Source organism: Anabrus simplex, chromosome 5 (assembly GCF_040414725.1).
Source record: "Anabrus simplex isolate iqAnaSimp1 chromosome 5, ASM4041472v1, whole genome shotgun sequence".
In the NCBI taxonomy this organism is placed as follows: domain Eukaryota; kingdom Metazoa; phylum Arthropoda; class Insecta; order Orthoptera; family Tettigoniidae; genus Anabrus; species Anabrus simplex.
In genome coordinates, this window is record NC_090269.1 from 280,158,723 (window position 1) to 280,181,565 (window position 22,843).

The following is a 22,843-nucleotide window of genomic DNA, read 5'->3' on the forward strand; positions in this document are numbered from 1 at the left end:
ATAGGAAGAGAAAAATATCCTTATACACAAATTGCCTTCCAGTATATAAACAATCACTGAACAGCTGATTCTTCAACTTATGCAACAATCCTACATGTCTTACTTTCTACTTTCTCAATGTCATTAATTGAAATGGGTTTGCTTTTCTGTTTTTTTGCTTTCTTACAAGTTGAGATTGGTCAATTGCAATTTACATCTGACCATTCACATTATTCTAAATTGTTTAGAATTATACTCTTCTTTTTGGTCTATACCCTTAATTGAAAATTGGAGTTCAGCATTGTACCTAACCAAATTATACCATTCAACATCATCAGTGCAATATCCTAACTAAGGTACAATATTCTTTGACTGATTAATCTGAACCTATTTGATCTGAATTATTTTTTTGTAATTTCTAATTGAATTTTAATATCTGACATTTTATTATCTTAAATTTAATTATCTGAAATTTATTATGAACTCGGCCGTCTACTTGGGTTTCAGAATGCTCAATAAGTTTCTTTTATGCAGCCAACATATGCTGTTATTACCCTATCATTTACAACGAAATATTTCTATATCTAACATACACATATTAAATTCATGTAACATATGTCATACATATCTTGCATTCTGTATAACTGAACCTTAGAATTCAGACATGTGCCAAAAATGTATTGTGCTTCCTTCTGTGGTGATATTATAAGCTTGACATTATATCTACTGTCATGTGCCATTTATATTGAATCATTTCATAACCTCGATCTTGACTTGATCTGGAAAGGAGTACTTCTGAATGTGTCGATTAACCATATCATATTTCATTACCATGATATCTATTTGGAATATGGAGGCTATCAGCTGATTAGGGACGTTACTATAAGTTTTATTTAAGATTGGAATACGCTGTAATCATAGTATTATACCGGTACTCTCTTCTCAACAAAACCATTGCCATATAACAACTACCAAGTACGATACTATTATCATCATTATCATCTTCCTTCCAAGTATTGGGCCATGTGACCCGTTACGGTCTTGCATTTTACTTTTTGCAAGACTTGAAAGCAATCAAATGTCCTTCTGACGGGTTGCTAGCCTGAAGGAAGTAAGACCATTGGTGGGGCTGCCACCTCTCAGTTAATGGACTAGCTGAAATCACAGCATTTCCTCCATAATGGATGTAACGGTTATACCGCCGTGACTCTGTCGACAGGGCTGGGAACAGGTTTTTTCATCTCGGGAAGGTGAGGTTGGCCTTTGGGCAGGAGAGGTTATGTCATAATCATCATCCTTCCAAGTCCTGGGCCATGTGGCCTGTTACGGTTTTGCATTTTCTTCCCATCGCTTCATTGGACGTCCTATAGATCTCTGTCCTCTTGGTTGATAGCGTAGGATCTCCTTTGGTAGTCTTCCAGATTCCATCCTTTGAACATGACGTTTCCAGTTTTCTTGGTAATCATAGATGTAATTGATTACTGATTTCACATTCAGTCCCTTAAGCACATCTTCATTTCTTATACGATCCCGTTTCGTATAGCCTGCTGTTCTGCGCATGAATGTCATTTCACGTGCTGTAATTCTGGAAATGTCTTGAGTTCTTATTGTCCATGCCTCACTGTCGTAGCAAAGCGTTGGTCTGGCTAAAGTGTTATAAAGACGTAAGCGAGTGTGTTTTTGGACAAGAGATGGCTTCATGATATGATTTATGATTCCTGTTGTTCTGGTAAATTTGGTTATTTTTGCAGAGATATCAATTTCCCCTTGGTATGATAAATTGTATCCCAGATAATTGAATTCGTTGACTCTTTCCAAAATTTTATTATCTAAACAGATTTTACTCGGGATAGGGTCCTTCCCCTTAAAGGCCATTATTTTGTTCTTTTGTGGTGAAATGATCATGTCGAATTTTGAAGAGACTTTCTGGAGATTAAATACTGACCACTGAAGATCATCTTCTGATGATGCTACCAATGCAACATCATCAGCAAAGAGTATGGCATCTAGATGTGTGAGATATCTGCTGACTGGGATTGATCCATGCCTTTCATGCCTCCATTCCTGTATTATGTTGTTCATATAGATTATGAACAACAAAGGAGAAAGTCCACAACCTTGTCTCACACCTCTGCTGATCGGTTTCCATTCAGTCTGATGATTACCTAACTTTATTGCAATAAGGTTGTCACTGTACATGTTGTATATGTTATCTATTAACTGTTGTGGGACATTATATTCTGCTAAGATATTAAGAAGTCTGTTCCTATTAACTAGGTCAAAGGCTTTCTTAAAATCAACAAATGCTATGTGAGTTTCCAAGTTAAATTCCCTGCGTTTTTCGACTAAGATTTTCAAGGTAAAGTAAGCATCAGCACATGAGCGTCCCTTTCGAAATCCATGTTGTTCATTTCCAATCACATTTTCATAATACCTGAATAATTTTTCTCTGACAATATTTGAGTAAATTTTGTAACCTGAGTTGAGTATACTTATCCCTCTGTAATTTCCACAATTTTTCACACTGCCCTTCTTATGAAGAGGAATAACTATAGCTTTTTGCCTATTCTCTGGCGGTCTGTTGCCATTCCAAATTAAATTGATGAATTTGAGTAATCTTTGCTTGAAGATGTCACTGGAATACTTGAATAATTCTGCATTTATTGAATCTTCTCCAGATGCTTTTCCATTTCTAAGTTTTCTGAGTATTAGCTCCAGTTCTTCGAGTGTAATGGTTTCCGAAGACTTGTTAAGAGATGTTGGCAGAAGAAATGGCTCAATATTTGAACCTCTCCAAAGGTTCCAAAAATAAATGAGCCACTCCGTTAGAGGTATTGCATTAATGCGTATGTCTTCTTTTACATCATTATTTAGTTTCTTGAGTATTTTATAGGTCTGTGGTTGTGGTCTTGTTATATCAGTCTCCAGTTGTGAAACAAAGTTTTCCCAACTCTTTCTGTGCTTTTTCCGCATTTCCCTTTTTGCTATTGCTCTCTTGTGTTGATACTCTATTTTATCTTCTAATTTGCCAGTTGACAAAAAATTTTTATAAGCATTTCTTTTGTCTGAAATAACCTTTTCAATCTCTTCATCCCAGATTCTTAAACCCCTTTTTCCTCTGCCATTTTTTCTTAACTCCCAAACTCTCAAACGCAGACTGCTTTAAAATTGAACACAAATTAGACCACTCCATTTCCACATTGTCACTAACTGGTGTCATCTGTGTAAGTTCATTAAGTCTGTTCTGGTACAGCCATTTTATACTGGGGTCTCTCAATAGGTTAACCTTATAAGAAGTTTTAATTTCTTGTGTTGTTTGTGTGTTTCTTTTATACCATCTAGGCCTCAGACGAATAGGTGGTACTAATAGATAGTGATCAGTTTCCAATTCAGGGCCTCGATAGACTCTTGTATCCAAGACTAAATCTGCCATTACAAATTATATAATCTATAATCGATTTCTGATTTTGTGCAGATCACGTATACTTGTGGGTGTCCTTGTGTGGGAACATTGTGTTCATAATCTTTAACTGATTGAAGACAGTGAAATCTATTAATTTCGTTCCATTGTTATTACGGGTTGTTTCTCCGTGGATTCCAATGTGATTCTGAATTTTCTCATTACCAACTCTGGCATTGAAGTCTCCCAGTAATAGTAGCATATCTTGTTTGTTAATTTTATTGACTATCTTTTGCAGATCATTATAGAACCCATCACTTTCGTTTGAATTGCCTTCCACTGGAGCGTATACCCCTATAACTGTAAGATAACCCCTGAATAGTTTGTCTTGATTGGATAATCCTTTCATTCCAAAAAGAGTAGTTATCAATTGTTGATCTTAATCTTTTGTGTACCATGAGCAGTACACCCGCCTGTGCTCTAGTATCTCTGTCAACCCCACTGTAAAACTGTAAATAATTTACTGTCTCTTTTGGTCCCTGAAGTTTTCTTTTTGTTTCTGAAATTGCTGCAATTAAAATGTCTTTTTTTTGCGAGAATGTCGTCCAGCTGGTCATCTTTGTGTGAGATACCTTGTACATTCCAGGTAGCACATCTAAAAGTATTTTTATTCTTCCAATCTTTGTCCATTTCACTGTCCTTTTCAATGCCAGGAGAGGTTATGTATTCCACATAAAGTTCATTTTAGATAATGTACAGAACTATAACAAATAGGTTAATATGCCAAGTTCTTCATGATATAGATAAAATACATATAAAGTGTATAAAATATCATAATTTTAAAATATTCACCGTATAAGGAAACTTCAATCTTCAAAGAATATAAAAGACTTGTTTATAATAACCATAGCAACTGTCACTAATCCTTCACAGCAAAATAATTTTCATATTTTCCAAAAAAAAACTGCTATAAAATTCAGGACACCAGTAAGTGTATATTACAAAGATGACTTAAGTTTCATAACAACAGCATCAAATCTATATCAGTTCAGAAAAAACAGAATTATAAAAGTACTAATACAGAGCTTCTCATATATGTAATGATATAGTCATGGCCACCTATTCTCTTGTCGTCTAATGTCACAATTATTCCATTTTTCTTCAAAATTGATGACATACACCTTAATTTCTTTTACATTTCCATATTTACTCTATTAAACCATATCACTTCGTAGACAATGCCTTTCACATCTCATATCTCCTTAATACCTCTCATTCTTCATAACATTTAACTTCCCTCGACGTTATTGCTTCTACACTTGCCTGTAATTCAGATAGGATCTATTTCTTCTTTCATTATACAGCCATCGTCCTGTCTATTAATGTTGTTATATCCTAGAATCCATCTTAATTCCATACAGCATGGAACCTCTGCAATACTCTTCGAATGACAACCATCTATACCTTCAATATGATTTGGGGTCTATATATCTACTCACAACACATTCTCCAATAGCATAAACAAAACCGTGGATGGGATTGGAATTCGTTTGTGGCATTAACACTTCCTACACCCATATACATTGATTAGCACAATAATCATTTGTAAGTTCAAATGAAATAAGTTAGTTTTGAAGATCACGTTTGGCACATTTATATGTCACTTGCAATTAAGCTATTGAAATTATTCTCTGTCGAATGATACATAAAATTTTGAAAAACAAGAAACTTATCTCGCTTTCTCCGCCTTTTTGGGATGGTCTCTTTTCCTTGGCTGCTACATGTGACCCTCGCGGCTGGCAGCTGCTCCTCCAAGTGTAATCTCTGATCACGGTCGATCATCTTGAGCTAAATTATGTAATCCGGGGCAGTCCATTTCCTCATCTTAGAAGGACTCCTTAGTGACAATCTTGTTCATGAAATCATAAGGTAAAATTTGAAATAATACATGTTGATGCAGTTCATTAAATTTCTAATACAGTTATTTCTTCAAGTATTTTATGGTGAATATGAGATTTCTTAGTGCAGTAGAAGTCCGCTATAGCGAGTACAGCATACAACAAGAACCCCGTTATAACGGCAATTTCTTGCTGTCACTTCAAAATTCCTATATTAAACTGTGTATTATCCTTTGGTTACAGTGAGAGCCCTATTGCTGACGCATCAGTTATTACGAGTGATTAAGCGTGCAGCGATTTTTTCCGTTGCCTATATTTATGCACCCCAGCAATTATGTTTCATGCAATTGATTACCTTCGGTATCGTTCCCTTGCTATTTCTACAAGCGAGTTCTCTCGTCGACATTCGAAGGCGATGTCGGAGTCGATTAGTAATACCCGTCGACTGCTATTCTCTAAAGAAAATTCGAAATGAAAGAGGATAACATGTTTTCTTAATAAATGAGTAAATAACGTGGCCGATAGCAGTTGTCAACTCGTTAAAAATAAAGGCTGAAGAAAACAGTAGATTAATTTTAATGTTATATACTGAAATTAAGTAAGAATGTGATACACCTCAAGATATGGCAGAGTACAACACTGATTTCAGAGGATAGTTCATATTTTCTCGCGTCTAATTAAATTTCAGAAAGGCTATTCACATGTGAAGTTTTAGCAAGAAACGTATCATTTCTCTACATGCCTTTCAAATGTTTTCATGATACATATACGGTTAGGTTACGTGACGCCATTTAGGCCTAGGGAGTCTTTCATTTTCACGCCCTTCGTGGCCCTTGTCTTTCTTTGGCCGATACATTCATTTTTTGAAGTGTCGGACCCCTTCCATTCCTTCTCTCTGATTAGAGTTATATAGAGGCTGGTTGCCCAGTTGTACTTCTTCCTCTTAAAACAATAATCACCACCACAACCACCATCTTGCATTCGCGGCCAAACAGTAACGAATACCACTGGCAACTACCGCGGTAACCACGCTGCTTCTTTTCACCCCCGCATGCTCACACACAAAACTCGTTGACAATAAACGACCGCCTCTTTATTATACAGCGCTAGCCGCAACAACTGGTTGTACAGTGCCTATGTATAACGTCACTGGATCTCGGGAAATAGTGAAGAGAGAACGACTTTCTATTAGCCTCTACAAAAATATTGCTCAGATCTGCAGAATGGCATCAAAACTTGCGAGTCTTTGAATTCTTAGAAAGGCCACGGCTACTCATTCAGAATTATAATGCATCTTCTGTACCTGACGCTTAGTAAAATTAAGTTTTATAGACAGCAGGAATATTTTCTTGATGGATAGTCGTATTGTAAAGGTACGTGGAACAGGTATTGCCGGCAAATTATCAACGGGTTCTCGTCGATATTATGATGCCAATTTTAAGTTATTGGTTATTAAACACTCGGAAATGTAGAATAATAGTGCAGCCGCAAGAATATAAGACGTAGGCCTAACTAAAGCGAATATTTGACGTTGGCGTGTAGCCAAAGATAGCTAAAAAGAATGGGTACTCTACAAAAAACGTCCACAACAAGGATGCTTTAAAGAAGTCGAAGATGAAATTGTGAGGCATGTGCACGAAAATCTGAAGGGCAGAATGGCCATACCGTGGCGCAATAAACTTGGTCGTTGACCTTCAACGTCCGTGATTAGGCCTAAGCCTATACATCGCAAGCCGCTGAAGTTGGCCAAACCCGGCAAGTGAGACGTGCGTGTAGCAGTAGCCGGTTGTATCTGACGCTGAGTAAAAGTACCAATTTTATAGACAGCAAGAATATTTTCCTAATGGAGCGTTGTATTGTAGAGACGCATGGAATAGGTATTGCCGGCAAATTTTCATTGGGTTCTCTTCGGTATCATGATGCCAATTTTAAGTTAGTTGTCATTACACCTGAGGAAATAAAGAATAATTGTACAGCCGCAAAAACAAACAAAAAAAACACATAGCGAAGGCCAATGTTCGGCATCTAAAAGTGCATACTGTACAACAAAGGCATTCATATAATTTTACAAAGCACTTTTGAGCCTGATTTAAATTTTTTGAAGGGAAAAGTGGGGTTTGTTTTGGATTTGGAGAAATACGGTACTGTATTTTTTTATTTTTATTTTCAGAATGAAATTAACACACGCTTCCACGAATAATAACAAACAAGTAAGTTTTTAACAAACTGATTGCCGTTTCATACCGCTTTTAATGTGTATGGAAGTTTTCCGAATTTCATACAAAATTCTAGTATAACGACAATCCGCTATAGCGAGTAAATTTTTCGCTTTTATGAATTCTCGCTATAACAGATTTCTACTGTATTGACTTCGATTTTCTTGGCTAGTATGAGCATGAAACACCTGGTTTAACTCTTTCTCTTCTCTTGGTGAATTGGCTGAAGTTGCGTATAGCGCTCTTGTTTTCTTCTGATGTTATGGATCAATTTTTCTGGAATTTTAGAATTTTCTCCACAGAATTTTCACTGTCTATAGGCAGTTGGATTAGAGGATCTTGTTAGACTTCTCCTAGATGAGCTTTCTTGTTCTATTGCGATAATTTAATGTGATATTTTATCCTTCCAGCTTACTTGCGTGTATCTCACAGAAAAGCAATTCAGAATTAATTTTTTCTTTCTTTTGTTGTTTCAACAATCCAGCTCCCATTTCTTGGTCTTTGACACAGCCATTATGATTCTATGCCTTCTGCTATGATCTTAATCTGGACTTCAGTGACATTGTGTACTTATTCTGTTTGATGCCGCCACCGGCCGTTGTATTTATTTCAGTCTCCTTAATATCTCCACTTTAGTAATAATGTAGTGGTACGTTATCATAAGCCTTTTCTTTGTCTAGGAATAGTAGAAAAAGTTGTTTCCCTTTTTCCCAGCGCTTTTCCATTAACATCTTGGCAGCAAAGATAAGGTCTGTAGTTGTTCTTCCAGGCCTAAAACCATGTTGTTCCTCTTCCAATAAAGGTTCTACAATTTCTCTTAATATACTCTCTATGATTTTTTCCAGAAGTTTTAGACCATGAGAGAGCAGAGTAATTCCACGGTAGTTTCAGTCTACTCCCCTTCTTGGAAAGAGGTATGATATACCCTTCTTCCAGTCTTCTGGGATAGCGTTTTCCTGCCATACTGTGTTAAGGAGTCTATATAACCACTGGACTGCTGGAGTTCCTACTGCTCGCAACATATCTATACTTATCCACTCCAACTGATTTTCCTTTCCTCATACTTTTTGTGGACTTTATGTATCTCCAGCCATGTAATTGGGGGTTCTGTGCTTCTACTTCCCTTGTTACTACTACAGGGTTTCTCACTGTCTGATGTAGTGCTCACTACTCCATTTAAGAGATTATCAGAAAAGGTCTTGAATTCATTCCTGGTTTCATCTTGTTCCTGCACCAAGGTTCTGTTGTCCCCTTCTATTGCCTTTACATCCTCTTTTTCACACCTTCTGTTCTTGACTACCCTGCACAATAATTTCCTATTTCCTCTGCTGTCTAATTCCAATTTATCCACAAACTTATTCCATGCTTTCTCCTTCTCTTTTGCTACCCTCTTCATCGTGTAAAGTTCCTGTAGTCTTCTTGGCTTACTTGGTCGTGGATAGGGGTTTTTTTTTTTTTTTTTAATCTAGCATCTTTTTTGCTTGTTTTCTTGCTTTAATGGCTGTTTTGACTTTGTTGTTCCACCAAGGTGTCTCTTTTTCCTTCTTGGTCGATCCTGTTAACCCACAGAGTTCTTAAGATTCTCCCACAAATGTATCGTCCAGCTCCATGGCTAAATGGTTAGCGTGCTGGCCTTTGGTCACAGGGGTCCCGGGTTCGATTCCCAGCAGGGTCGGAAATTTTAACCATCATTGGTTAATTTCTCTTGCACGGGGGCTGGGTGTATGTGTTATCATCATCATCATCATCATTATTTCATCCTCATCATGACTCGCAGGTCGCCTACGGGAGTCAAATCAAAAGACCTGCACCTGGCTAGCCGATCATGTCCTCGGACACTCCCAGCACTGAAAGCCATATGCCATTTCATTTTTCACAAATGTATCTTTAAAAATTTTCCACTCTTCCTCTACTGTTGTTGTTTCTCCCCGTGGTAGGTTTTGTTGTATTTTATTCTGATATTCTTCCTGGAACTGAGCTTTCTCTAATTTCCATGTCTTTATTTTTTGTTTCTTCTTTGTTTTCTTCTGAATTTCATTTGTTGTATGGCCGACGTCCATGATCAGCAATCTCTGCATTTCTGTTTCCAAACCCATGTGTCCCATAATTTTGCTGGCCTTGAATTCATGAACTTCAACTTCAGGGAGCAAACCGTTAGCCTTAAGAATGTTCAATTTTGTTTGCATGTTAGCAGTGAGATTCCTCAATCTGACAGTGAGCTAATTTGTGCTTGTATTTTGCATTCCAATGAGAAGTTATAAACATTTATTTTGTGTTGAGTGGTACAGTGAAGGGTAGCAAATATTTGTCGTGTAATAACCTGTATCTGATTATGAACATAATTGTGTGAAGTTGACTTGTATGGTGCATATTTGTCTTTCGATAGCCTAGTTATAGATATGGAAAAAGTTGTGAAATTTCTTACTAATGAAGAGGAAAAAAACTGTCAGTAGTGGACTGGCACACTCATATATAAGCACACAGAGGTGGCGCAAATATTGAAACTCGCACCTTCGGTCGCTCGAGTTGGTAGAAGTTTCGTCGGATTCAAAATAGCGGCCAAAGTCATTCCTCACAGTTGCATATGGTAGAGTGTAACCTCCAATTCATTGTCTAAAAGTGTGACCAAAATATGTTTAATAAAGCATAGGTCCAAAATAAAAGGCTTCTACTAACATTTGTTTTAGGAAGAGTGAGATCTGCAATAATACTTTTTATATTTTTATGGTGCCCTGTGTAAAGGTTTTCATATTTGTTCTCTTGTGTTTTTCACACCTCTTGCCACTTTTCCTCTCATCTTTAGAAATGGTAGATATAGTTTTCACTGTAGCTTGCCTGCAGATATACAATGTTAAATGTCCTCATGTTGCAAAAAATGTGTCTGTTGTTTCCAAATCCCTGTTGTCTAGTTCTAATTAGTATATTCTGTAGTACATTTTCTCGCTTAACACGTTCTTTTTGCCTGTCCCCTGCAGTAATGTCTTAACAAAGTTTTCACTGTATACGATTAAAGCATGTGATATTTGGCAAACAGTCTAGTCCCATGATGGGAACAATGTACTAACAGTGCATTAGTACCATGCGGGATGCTAGCAGAGAAATATTGACTTTGATGATCTCATTGAATAAAATATTGATCAGGACAGCTGATTCACCTGGGAGGGGGTGTGCATGCATATATATAAAAGAAAAGATAAAAGTCCAATAATACTGCCTTTTGGAACCCATCTTAATCACTACAGGATCAGGATCCACCTTCTTGAATTGTCTGAATTTTGTTTTATAGAAATTTAACCACCTATTCCGTCACTCGTCTAGCACAATAGCCCATATTTTCATCATTAATCTCCCATGATCTGCCCTATCAAAAGCCGTGGATAAGTCAATAGCAAAACAGTCCATTTGACTGAAGTTGCTGGAATCTTACAAATTGAGCCTCACTGGAATAACCTTTCCTAAAACAAGACTGCCTTATATGAAACTAGTTAGTAATTTTGCAAATTGTCTAATATAATCAGAACCCTTTGGCAGAGCGTACAAGCAACAGTCGTCAAGCTGGATGGCATGTAATTATCTGCTTTATGTTTATCTCCATTGCCTTTTTATAAGTAGTCCTCTTTTTGGGTTAATCACATTACAGAATATCCTACTAGCAACAGACCTTTCCAGGGCTAAATATTCATTCTTTGGAAATGAGTTGGTATGTGCCCATACTATTGTCTACAGTGATAAGACAGTAAAATAAAGTTGTCTGTGGAATCTGAAGTAGTCTCTGCATGGCATGGTTTATTAACTACAAGTGCGTGTTGTAGCCTTAGATAGTGTGAGGCTTAACAGTCAGTAGGAAATTCACAGTCTATATGATATATGTGCATAGGCTTAATGTACACTTCTTGTTCTAAACTGTTACTCACAACTTTGATTCTTTCATGTATTCCTTACCGTTTCTGTCGTACTAATTCTGTAAACTGCAGGTTGCATAAAACTAAATATAAGGGAACTGGTGGACACACTGTTTATGTCCAGACTAGGTATTTGATGCTTAAATCAGTAGATTTGAGTTTGACTTTCTTTTCCAGGCCTCAAAGTCCAAGGCTTCTTCTTCAAAGTCCAGTGGGGCTACAAGTTCCCAAGGCACTTCATTGTTGGGGGCTGGTCCCTCGGCATTACTTTCAAAATCAGTGTCTACAGGCAAGTACCTCATGATCTTTCTGTGTGTGCAAGTGGAATTTGGAAATCGAAAGTGTTTTCCCAGTTGTTCAAATTCTGTGTAAAACTGGAAGTTCTGTGGCTATGATCATGATACCAAAAGTCACATTGCTTGCTTCCTGTTATAAAAATGAATAAAAACTCCCAAGTGTACAGAAAGTATGATTGTAAATATCGAAATATTCTATAAATTTTGTATGTTAGTACATTTACATGAGTCTTTTTTAAATTTAATTAGAGTAGGAAAATGTTTCAGATTTTAAAAATGTTTTCTATTCAAAACATTTTTAAGTTTGAGACTTCATCGGACTAGAAGTTCACTATGATGTGAGTGTATTGTAATTGTTTATTGTTATTTAGATAAATTTATAATTCATCAAATCCTTTGCACCTATTTTCTCCAGTTATTTATTCTCCAGTAACGTAACTGTAAGCTTGCATTGAAGAAATAGTGGTTTTGAACCCTACAGCTGGTAACCTTATAGTATAAAACCGTGTTACTGCAATACAGTAGTTGAAAACGCAGCCTTTTTCTGGCTCAGGAATGGAATGAATGAAGCCCCCATCTAGTGGCGAGGATAGGAATTGTGCCGGCTGCCGAAGCCTGTCGCACTCCTCTGGGGCAATGATTAATGACTGACAGATGAAATGATATCAGTGTGTGTTGTGGGGCAATGATTAATGACTGACAGATGAAATGATATCAGTGTGTTTTGCTGGAATGAAAGATGGCAGGGAAAACTGGATTACCCGGTGAAAAACCTGTCCCACCTCTGCTTTGTCCAGCACAAATCTCACATGTAGTGACCAGGATTTGAACCACGGAACCCAGCATTGAGAGGCTGCTGCCTGAGCCACAATGGCTTCACAGTAGTTGATGAAATTAAAAAAGAAAAAAAAAAAGCATGTAATATAGAGGACTCACAATATCCAAAATGCTGGTACTTTAGTTTTTGTAATTGTTTTATGAATTATTAGGCATCCTATCAAACTGAAAAATACACAAAAAATTGAGTGCTTTTATAATTGTGTTGCACATAAAACTCAATGTAGAACAATGACAATGTAGGTACCGTAAATAGTATAAAGAACAACATAGAACAGCACAAGCAGATTATCGGAAAGTTTGATGTATAGTAAATTTTTTCTATGGAATTTCTTACTGCAGTTTTATGAAACATGCTGAATGTGAATGTAAGTTGAACACACTGTTACATGATGGCCCTCATTACCCATTGTTATTACTTGGGGATATGCACAGTCCAGAAAAGCAGATGACTGATGGTCTGTTATGTAACTGGTATTGGATATACAATTCCCATTTTTGTAAGATAAGTTAAATTAATGAACTCAGTTTACATTACATTAATAGAAACATTTCCATTATTTCTATTTTACAGCCACAATATTCTGTACATTCAGCCTTTGCATTGTTCTTCACCATCCACTCCACTTGCTTCACAGAAGCTTATAATTTCTAGTTTTTGTTCACATTTACACTCCTTCTTTTAGATAGCTTCCTTATGGTATCCTCAACCCAACTGCGCGCAGCTGAATCAACAATATAAACAATAATTCTGAAAGGGTGCTCACCACCTCAAGGAAGCCAAAAATGTCATTCACATTTACTGTTAGTCATAATGTTACCAGTCAAATAAAAACTGGGAAGGTGGTGATGTGTCACATTCATTATGACAAGGAAGCAGTTATGAAAAACATGTTTGTTTTAGCAAGAGCGTTTAACATTACTAATTTTTAACCATATGTGTAGCATTATCAATATGATGGTGCATGCATTTGCTGTCATTATAGTTCTTGGTCTAGCTATATCCCTTATATGTTTTTATGTGGTTCTTCAATCATAAGTTCTGATTTTCATTTCTGTGTTGACGTATAACTTATATAATAGGAATTAATTAAGGGATGTTTCACCATTCAACACAATATATAATACATAATGTTTACTAAGAGAAAAACGGTTTTGATTCTCTTGGAATCATCAGTTCACAGTAAATAAATAAATCAAGGGATCTTAACAACCAATATGAAATCTGCCTTTAAATATAAATAATATTTATATAAATATCAACAGTATTCTGTAAGAAGGAAGTCGGCTCCCAGGCGAAACTATCTTTACATTGGTCTGTTTTCAGACCAACTTTGCTTTACGGGAGTGAAAGCTGGGTGGACTCAGGATATCTTATGAATAAGTTAGAAGTAACAGACATGAATGTAGCGAGAATTATTGCTGGTACAAGCAGGTTTGAACAATGGCAGGAGGGTACTTGTAATGATGAGATAAAGGCTAATTTAGGAATCAACTCGATGGATGAAGCTGTACGCATTAACCGGTTTCGGTGGTAGGGTCATGTGAAGCGAATGGAGGAAGATAGGTTACCTAGGTTGCCAGAAACCCATTCATCTCAGTATGAAAAACTGAGAGAGAAATGTGTTAACATGGGGAATAGAAAGGTTGAAAAGCATTAGTAGAAAGTTTGAGATATTACGAAAGTGGGCGGGCGGTTGCAAAATTAACAGCTACCCTACACACCTGGAATAATCTTCCAGTTTCTTGCAATATGGCCACAGGTATGGATGTCAAGAGTACAAACTTGTAAAAAAAAAAAATGAAATACATTGAAAGATAAGGTTTAGGACTACTGACCTAGGTCTTAATGATTGCCAGACAAATATTGCTTAACTGATAGCCAGAGTCACTGCTATAATTGTTGGAATTTTTATTTCCAGTGCTTCCTCTAGGATTCTAGACCTGTTATGCTTTATATAGTTAATAGCTTTAACATCTTTGGACTTAACATCTTTACCCAAAGTAAGAGTGTGGACTTTTATTTATATTTTATACTTTTTTCCTCACCTCATCTTTATTTGGACAATTCATCATCTTTCTTAACCTGCATTTCATTGTTCTTAATTTTTATTTCTTGTGCGTTATTCCCTTCTTTTTCTAGTCTAATCATTTTTCAGCTAGGCATAAAAATATTTGAAAAATATTAAAAATACAGTAAGTACAGTATAGGTCCATTATAGTGAACTTATTACGGCGAAAAATTTACTTGCTATAGCAAATTGTCATTCTAACGGATTTTTCGTAAAAATTAGGAAAAACCCCCATACACATTTAAATCAGTATGCAACAGCAGTCACTTTGTTCAAAACTTGTGTTTTTGCGGATGATATCCACACAACGGCTTCCTCATTTGTTATTTTTCGAAATCCTATACGATGTGAAAGTGTGCGTTTAATTTCATTCTGAAAATATTATATTATCACTCCTGAGGCTTTTGTGGCAAATGTTCAGTTTTTATATTCAACAGCATCACCTAACCTAACTTATTTTATGTGTCATGAAAACATATTTCAAGCTCCCATAGAAAAATAAGCTGATAACCTCCTCGCTATAAATTTACATGGGATTAGCCTTTCTGAAATTTAACCAGATGCGAGAAAATATATACTAACCTCTGAAACCAATGATGCATTCTGCCATATCTTGAGGTGTTCCCATTCTTAAATGTCTCTCTGTATGTATGTCCGTCTGTTCCTTATACAAATCCATACTGTTCCACCAATCTGGACGAAATTTTGTGTACTTACCTTTTAGGACCCTGCGGGTAACCCCATGTACAAGGAATTTTAACACCCCTCTCCATTCCCTAGATTTAGGCCCTTTGGCACATTAATATAAGCTAATATAGGTAAAATATTCAATATGTCATACAAGGACAAGACAAAGCTCATTTTAAACCTCATGACATATAGAACAAAACTTGATGAGGCCCTATGGGCCCCGAAAACCATGTTTTAAGAGCCTGAAACCAACCATTTTGGAGATATTGGCATCACCCTATCCCGCTCTAGGAGTTGGATGAAGAAATGACCAGCTGTAATCATGGCAACGTCAGCTCAAGGATTCTGCAGTAGAATACAGGCCTGGTGTTTAAAGTAGGTACGTGCATAAATGTAGACTAGGCCAAGGAGCGATTCTACTACAGATATAACTGTCTCGAAAAAAGCACTTGGGGGGGGGGGGGGGGGTTAAGCTACCCTTAGGGATTGTGGTCCGGAGAGGGTGGCATATATAAAAATAATCGAAAATAATTTTGAAACCATAGGTTTCAGGGTCGCTGAGATGAACAGTGACACTCCGCATGCCATTTAAGTCCACGTTCAGTCCCCATCAGTATGGGGTGAGAAGGGCTGAAAAAAATTCAAAATGGCCCAGTTTATGGATTTATGTGTGTGCACCCCTCTGAGCAAGAGTGGAAAGGGGATCAAGTATAAAAGTAATAGAAAACTACCAATATTAAGTAGAGTTCATAGTTTTCGACATCGCTGAGATGAATATTGACACTCCAGATGTCGTTTAAGTCCAAGTTCAGGCCCAGTCGGAATGGCGGTTGAGAAGGGGTGAAAAATTGTCCAAAATGACCAAGATTATGGATGTATGCATTATATTCCAGCATAGCCTTCAACTAAAATTGGTGCACACATGACTTACTATAGACTACTATGCGGAAAGAAATTACATGGGCTAAGACACCCCTAGCACCCCTGGTGGAGGGGATGATACTAGAAAATAATCGAAAACTATGAATATTAATTTCTAAGCCATAGTTTTCGTGTCACTTAGCTGAATGCCGGCACTGGATCCCTTTAAGTGGAAGGTCATACCCCATCACAGCTCTCAACCAAACTCGGTACACATATGGGTTGCTATCTCAAAAAGATTCTGTAGGGATAAGACACCCCTGAGGGAGGGAGTGACATGTAAAATAATCAAAAACAGCAGATGTTATTGTCGAATCTATTGTTTCTGGAGTCACGGAGGTGAATAGTGCCATTCCAGATATCGCTTCAGTCCAAGTTCTGCAACCATTGGCATGATGTTTTAGAATGGGTGATAAAGAGAATCTGCAAATTTACTGAGATTAATGTTGTATACACATTTTTCGGTGTCACTTGGCTGATTGGTGACAGTCCCAGTGACAGTTGGAGTCGTGTACATATCTATAATGCACGCGTAAATACATAGCGTTATAACTTCCTTTTATTATTGTTTGAAAGGATCATCTACTTCCCCGACAATGTGAGCTGTCATCAGGAAGTACTTTCAGGCAAAACAAAATAATTTCAATCTAAAACGTATAATTATACACATAACAATATTTCTAAATTTACAGGAGAGTTCATAAATAATCAATCAACGTCACAATTAAGAAAACTTAAAACAAAAAACACTTCAGACGAGTAATACAAATTCTAAAAGTAAAAGGCATGAAAAAGAAAATTACCAAAATTGCAGATGTACATGTTTACAGTATCTTGCAGAATAGCTCTTAACCAAACTTCTCACAAACACGAATACTATCCCGAAAAGATACTGGAGGAGTAAAACACCTTCTAGCAAACCTAAGGGAGGGAATGACTTACAAGAATAATCAGAAACGACTAATATCCACGTCAAATCCATACTTTCTGTGGTTGCCGAGTTTTATTCTCCTCTTTCATTTCTGTTTTTCTGTACAGGACAGCAGTCGACGGGTATTACTAATAGACTCGGACATCAACTTCAGGTGTTGACGAGAGAGCTATGTCAGCAAGGAAACAATACCGAAGTAGATCGGTTTGCATGCAATATAATTGCTGGGTGCATGAATATTGGTAACGGAAAAAATCGTGCACGCTTAATCGCTCGTAATAAGGAATGCATCTGTGATAGGCCTCTCACTGCAACCTAAGGATAACACACAGTTTAATATAGGAATTCTCAAGGGACAGAAATAACTGCCATTACAGCAGGGTTCTGGTTATGTGCCATTTCCACTATAGTGGACTTCTACTGTACAATAAAACTTTAGATTGCAAGTGACTTGGTCTGCGAATATTTTGCAAGACAAATTCAAGAACAATTTTATCTTGATAATCAAGTGAGGTTTTGCACTGTAAGTACTACTGACTACATTAAAAACACTAGTTGATAATCAATGATCTGTCTGCTGAGCATCACGTTACTGCAACTGGGTGAATTATTTCCCCCTCTTTTCCTTTTATTGTGGATTTTCTTCTCCCATGCCTTGCTCAGATAGTCAACATCTATATGAGCCTATACATACTATGTTGTATAATGTGGCATTGTAATTGCATGTTTGAATAAAATATCTTCTATTTTGTGTTCAAATGTAGTGACTGTTATTTACTGTATTTACTCGTGTGTTAGACCCCCTCGCCTATTAGACTCTCCTTGACTTTTCGAGACGAAGAAAATGAAAATAAATCTCTCATACAAGACCCCCCAATGGAATTCGTTAGAGAAGAACAATGATTCCGCTTCAAAACAGGTCCAAGCCCTAGCAGCTCTGATGACATCACACAAATTTGTGAATAGTGTCATCCGTATGACCCATGTAATGAAAACATGCGTCGAAGTCATGCGGTACATCTGTGTTTCGTAGTTAAGAAATGTCCGCCTCCATAGCATAGGCCTGCAGCTCTGATGACGTCTCACAAATAGGTGAAAAATTTCGTGTCCGACCCTCGCAGTGCAAGCACGCATCAGTCATGTATATATGTCTGTCTTTTTTAGTTAAGAATGCCCACCAGCGTAATGGTTAGCACAATTAGCTGCCGTTCTCGGAGGCCTGAGTTCGATTCCAGAGATTCACAAATGGCAGGAAGGTTGATTTGCAGTAAAAGTGGTACATGCAAATCCCTTTCACTGAGGGCCTGTCTAAAAAGGAGCTGCACCACCTCGGGATGAGGAAACTAGTTTACTTTAAGAAATATTCACAGTTGTTGCTAGACCTATTAATATAGGTAGGTGAGATCATTTACAAAGTGATCGTTTAATATCTTGTAACTTGGGCCAATATAGGGTTTTTTTGGGGGAGAGAAATAGGTTTAAAACTCTATAAAAACACTCCAGTCACAATTGCTTTACTCACCAACGTACCTAACGAATCATAATAATAATATTGATTTTTTTATGTCCCCACTTTCAACAATTTTTGGAGGCGCAAAGAAAGCATACTAGGGTTAATAAATAATGAGAGACAACGAAGTATGAAATTAAACATTGTGATAATAAAACGCATTACCACCACACCTGTACATATCCATAAATGCGGCAAACTTTCCTGTTATTCTTTCCGTCGTGGAACTTTTGGCACTATCTGGGTGATAGCATACCTGACCTAAACAATGCAGTCTCTCTTACCTCATTTACAGCTGTTTTGGTAAATCCTGATGTGATATGATAAATGTAGAGAACAAGCATGAAATATACATATCACTCCAGGCAAATGCTGGGGCTGTACCTTAAGGCCACGGCCGCTTCCTTCCCAGTCCTAGCCCTTTCCTGTCCCGTCGTCGCCATAAGACCTATCTGTGTCGGTGCGACGTAAAGCCAATAGCAAAAAAAAAGAAATATGTAAAAGTAGGGGTCTGGCTTTCAATCAATCAATCAATCACTACTGATCTGCATTTGGGGCAGTCGCCCAGGTGGCAGATTCCCTATCCGTTGTTTTCCTAGACTTTTCTTAAATGAACGCAAAGAAATTGGAAAATCATTGAACATTTCCCTTGATGAGTTATTCCAATCCCTAACTCCCCTTCCTATAAACGAATATTTGCCCCAATTTGTCCTCTTGAATTCCAACTTTCCTACTTTTAAAGACACCACTCAAACTTATTCGTCTACTGATGTCCTCCCACGCCATCTCTCCTCTGACAGCTCAGAACATACCATTTAATCGAGCAGCTCGTCTCCTTTCTCCCAAATCCTCCCAGCCCAAACTTTGCAACATTTTTGTAACGCTACTCTTTTGTCGGAAATCGCCCAGAACAAATCAAGCTGCTTTTCTTTGGAACCATACTCTAGTTGGGGTCTTACCAGAGACTTATATGCCCTCTCCTTTACATCCTTACTACAACCCCTAAATACCCTCATAACCATGTGCAGAGATCTGTACCCTTTATTAACAGTCATATTTATGTGATTACCCCAATGAAGGTCTTTTCTTATATTAACACCTAGGTACTTGCAATGATCCCCAAAAGGAACTTCCATCCCATTAATGCAGTAATTAAAACTGAGAGAACTTTTCCTATTTGTGAAACTCACAACCCGACTTTTAACCCAGTTTATCATCATACCATTGTCCATCTCACAACACTATCGAGGTCACCCTTCAGCCGCTCACAATCTTGTAACTTATTTATTACTCTGTACAGAATAACATCATCTGCAAACAGCCTTATCTCTGATTCCACTTCTTTACACATATCATTGATATATATATAAGAAAACATAAAGGTCCAATAATACTGGCTTGAGGAATTCCCCTCTTAATTATTACACGCTCAGATAAAGCTTCGCCTACTCTAATTCTCTGAGTTCTATTTTCTAGAAATATAGCCACCCATTCAGTCACTCTTTTTTCTAGTCCAGTTGCACTCATTTTTGCCAGTAGTCTTCCATGATGTACCTTATCAACTGCCTTAGATAGGTCAATCGCAATACAATTTGTCCTCCTGAATCTAGGATATCTGCTATATCTTGCTGAAATGCTACAACCTGAGCTTCAGTCGAATAACCTTTCCTAAACCCAAACTGCCTTCTTTCAAACCAGTTATTAATTTCGCAAACATGTCAATAGCTGCAGTTATCAAAAGAATGCTTCCGGTCACTATGTATTACCGGTACATTCGGAAATACAACTCGTAGCAAACTCTGGTTATCAGCTGGTGGTTTGGCATGCTTTCAACAATGCGGCTTTATTCAGAAGGAGTGGCTTCTGCTAGACATACACCAGCTGGGAATATCAGAGACCATCTCCAGAAAGCATTTGGGAACAGCTTGGACTCTGTAGTCGGGAATGAAACTATTTTTAAAAGGTTCAAAAAGACGGGACCTCGAATGCTCTCTGTCTCAATTGCAGTGCACGGCTGACGAGATGTCAGTGAAGATGACGTCACTTGGAATAACGACACGCTAGCAGGGAAGTTCAAATTTCTATAAAATACTTTCCTGCCTTGTCAATACTTTACATATTTTATTATACCTAATTCCCGTACATATTTCGAGAGCCATTTTACTCTTCCTCAGCGGTGCCAAAACATCAATAATCTTTGGACTTGGTACATTGTAACAGATACACTTATCAACACAACAGTTTTATATAAAAATCTTGAAATTGTTACAATATTTTTTTGTGATTCTATTTACTTACTTACTTACTTACTTACTTACTTACTTACTTACTGGCTTACTTACTATGTCAATTTATTACAGACTTTAAATAGAAATTTTCAAATCATAAAATGACAGTAAGAAGATGCTTTCACGGCGTTTAAACACCTGTATTCGATTCATATTTAAGCTGCGATATGGTTCTCAGATTTCACATTATTACAGGGAGTTGTCATGGCTTCGTGTTCATGAGCGTCGCAGTCTCCACATGTTGTCCCTTCTGCATGGAGTTATCAACACAGGTGTACCGAATTATCTCTCTTCAAAATTTAATTACCTCTCCTCCTATCATAACCACAATACACGATCTGACTCCTGTTTAACAGTGTCTCTGTCACTCCAGGACCTACAACCGCTCCTTTGTAGTCACTGCCGCGAGGCTGTGGAATACCCTACCTGCTACCATTAGGGATTTGCGTTCTCGTAGGAGATTTAAGAGGGATTGCCGAAATCACTTTCTGAATACTTCTAGCTGACTTTTCGGTGTGTGTAGTGTGAATGAGCATATTTTCATTAAAATTAGAAATACATTCGCTAGTTATAAGTTTTTACTGTGTTTCCATCTAGTGTTAGTTTTATATTTATTATCGTGTACATTTAGATTGTCGTGTTGTACATTCTATAATCATTTTTTATTTACAATCTCCATATTTTCTATTAGTACTATATTATTTTAAAAAGTTTTGTTGTATTTAAATATTATACAGTACGTATGTTAATTATTTAAGTGTAAGAGAGGGCCTTGAGCCCTAACTTCGCCACGAATAAAGACAAATTACTGACTTTAAAAAAAAAAATGGATATCTATTAAAGTAGTCAACTATATGCTAAAATTTTAATCTGCTCTGCCCTTTGAACTTACGTCCTTACTACATCTAAAAAGAACTAAAATGTTTCTTTGTGTCTTAAATTTACATTTACTTAGTCATTGAATAAAAACACTTGAAATAGATTTTTTTTTTTTTTTATAAATAACAGTCACTATGATGAACTTATAATATTTCTGCTCCCTTCTTGAAACTTTTCTCTTTTCCTTAAGTCTGCTATATTTCTGAGACTTCTCACATAATTCAGAAATTCCTTCTCTTAATCATATCCAACCATGTCAGCCATCTTAACTGTCCAATTCTTCAGTTTCAGTTAAATTTTCCACAAATTCAAATGGCATAACACTGGTCTGAACCAAACAATATGTACAGTAAAACCTCCCTATAACGGACACCTTCGGGACCGAAAATAATGTCCGTTATGAAGGAGTGTCCGCCCGCGAGAGGTTATGAAACCAGTACCATTAAGCATAAGTTGGAACACAATAACCCATCTATAGTATGTGTTAACAATTCTCGCAAATGTACCTTTAATTGTATAATGTATACAGTATTGTACAATACACTGCACTGTACTCACATGAGAAAGTTGTAGATGGGCTGGTGCAGCTGCGATGCACTGTATTAAAGAGACAAAAACACTTCTATGAAAACCTCTATTGAGCACACTGTACACTATTACCGTTCACCATGTTAAAATTAAAAAGAACTTATGAGTTTTTGAAACGTCAAATCAGTATGTAGATGTAGCAATATCTAGCACAGTACAGTAAAACATTAGCACTTGAAAAAATCCTTAATGTTCATTTGTTTTGTCCATTTCGGTTTAGCAATGATGGTTTCACTATGTGCAATTAAATCCTGGGTCAAATTTACACCCTTTTCATCGTTTTGTTTGTAATAAAATTCTTTCAGTCGCTTAACAATGCCGAGAGCCTCACTGTGCGAGGTTATTGGCAGCACATTAATTTCCATATTTCCTTCAAAGTCGTCATTAGCATCATCTTCACTCCCGCTTTCGTCAGAATCTTCATTTTCGTCCCTCT

At 37.0% G+C, this 22,843-nt stretch overlaps 1 protein-coding gene across 6 annotated transcripts in view; it reads left to right on the forward strand.

Annotated features, from left to right (window-relative positions):
- Window positions 1–22,843, forward strand: part of LOC136873986 (ankyrin repeat domain-containing protein 17) — a 918,230-nt gene that overhangs the window by 787,059 nt on the left and 108,328 nt on the right. For all 6 annotated transcript variants that reach the window (XM_067147404.2, XM_067147402.2, XM_068227616.1 and 3 more), the window contains one exon: window positions 11,573–11,684. In XM_067147404.2, coding sequence (XP_067003505.2) covers window positions 11,573–11,684 — 112 coding nt within the window. The remainder of the gene's footprint in view (window positions 1–11,572; window positions 11,685–22,843) is intronic.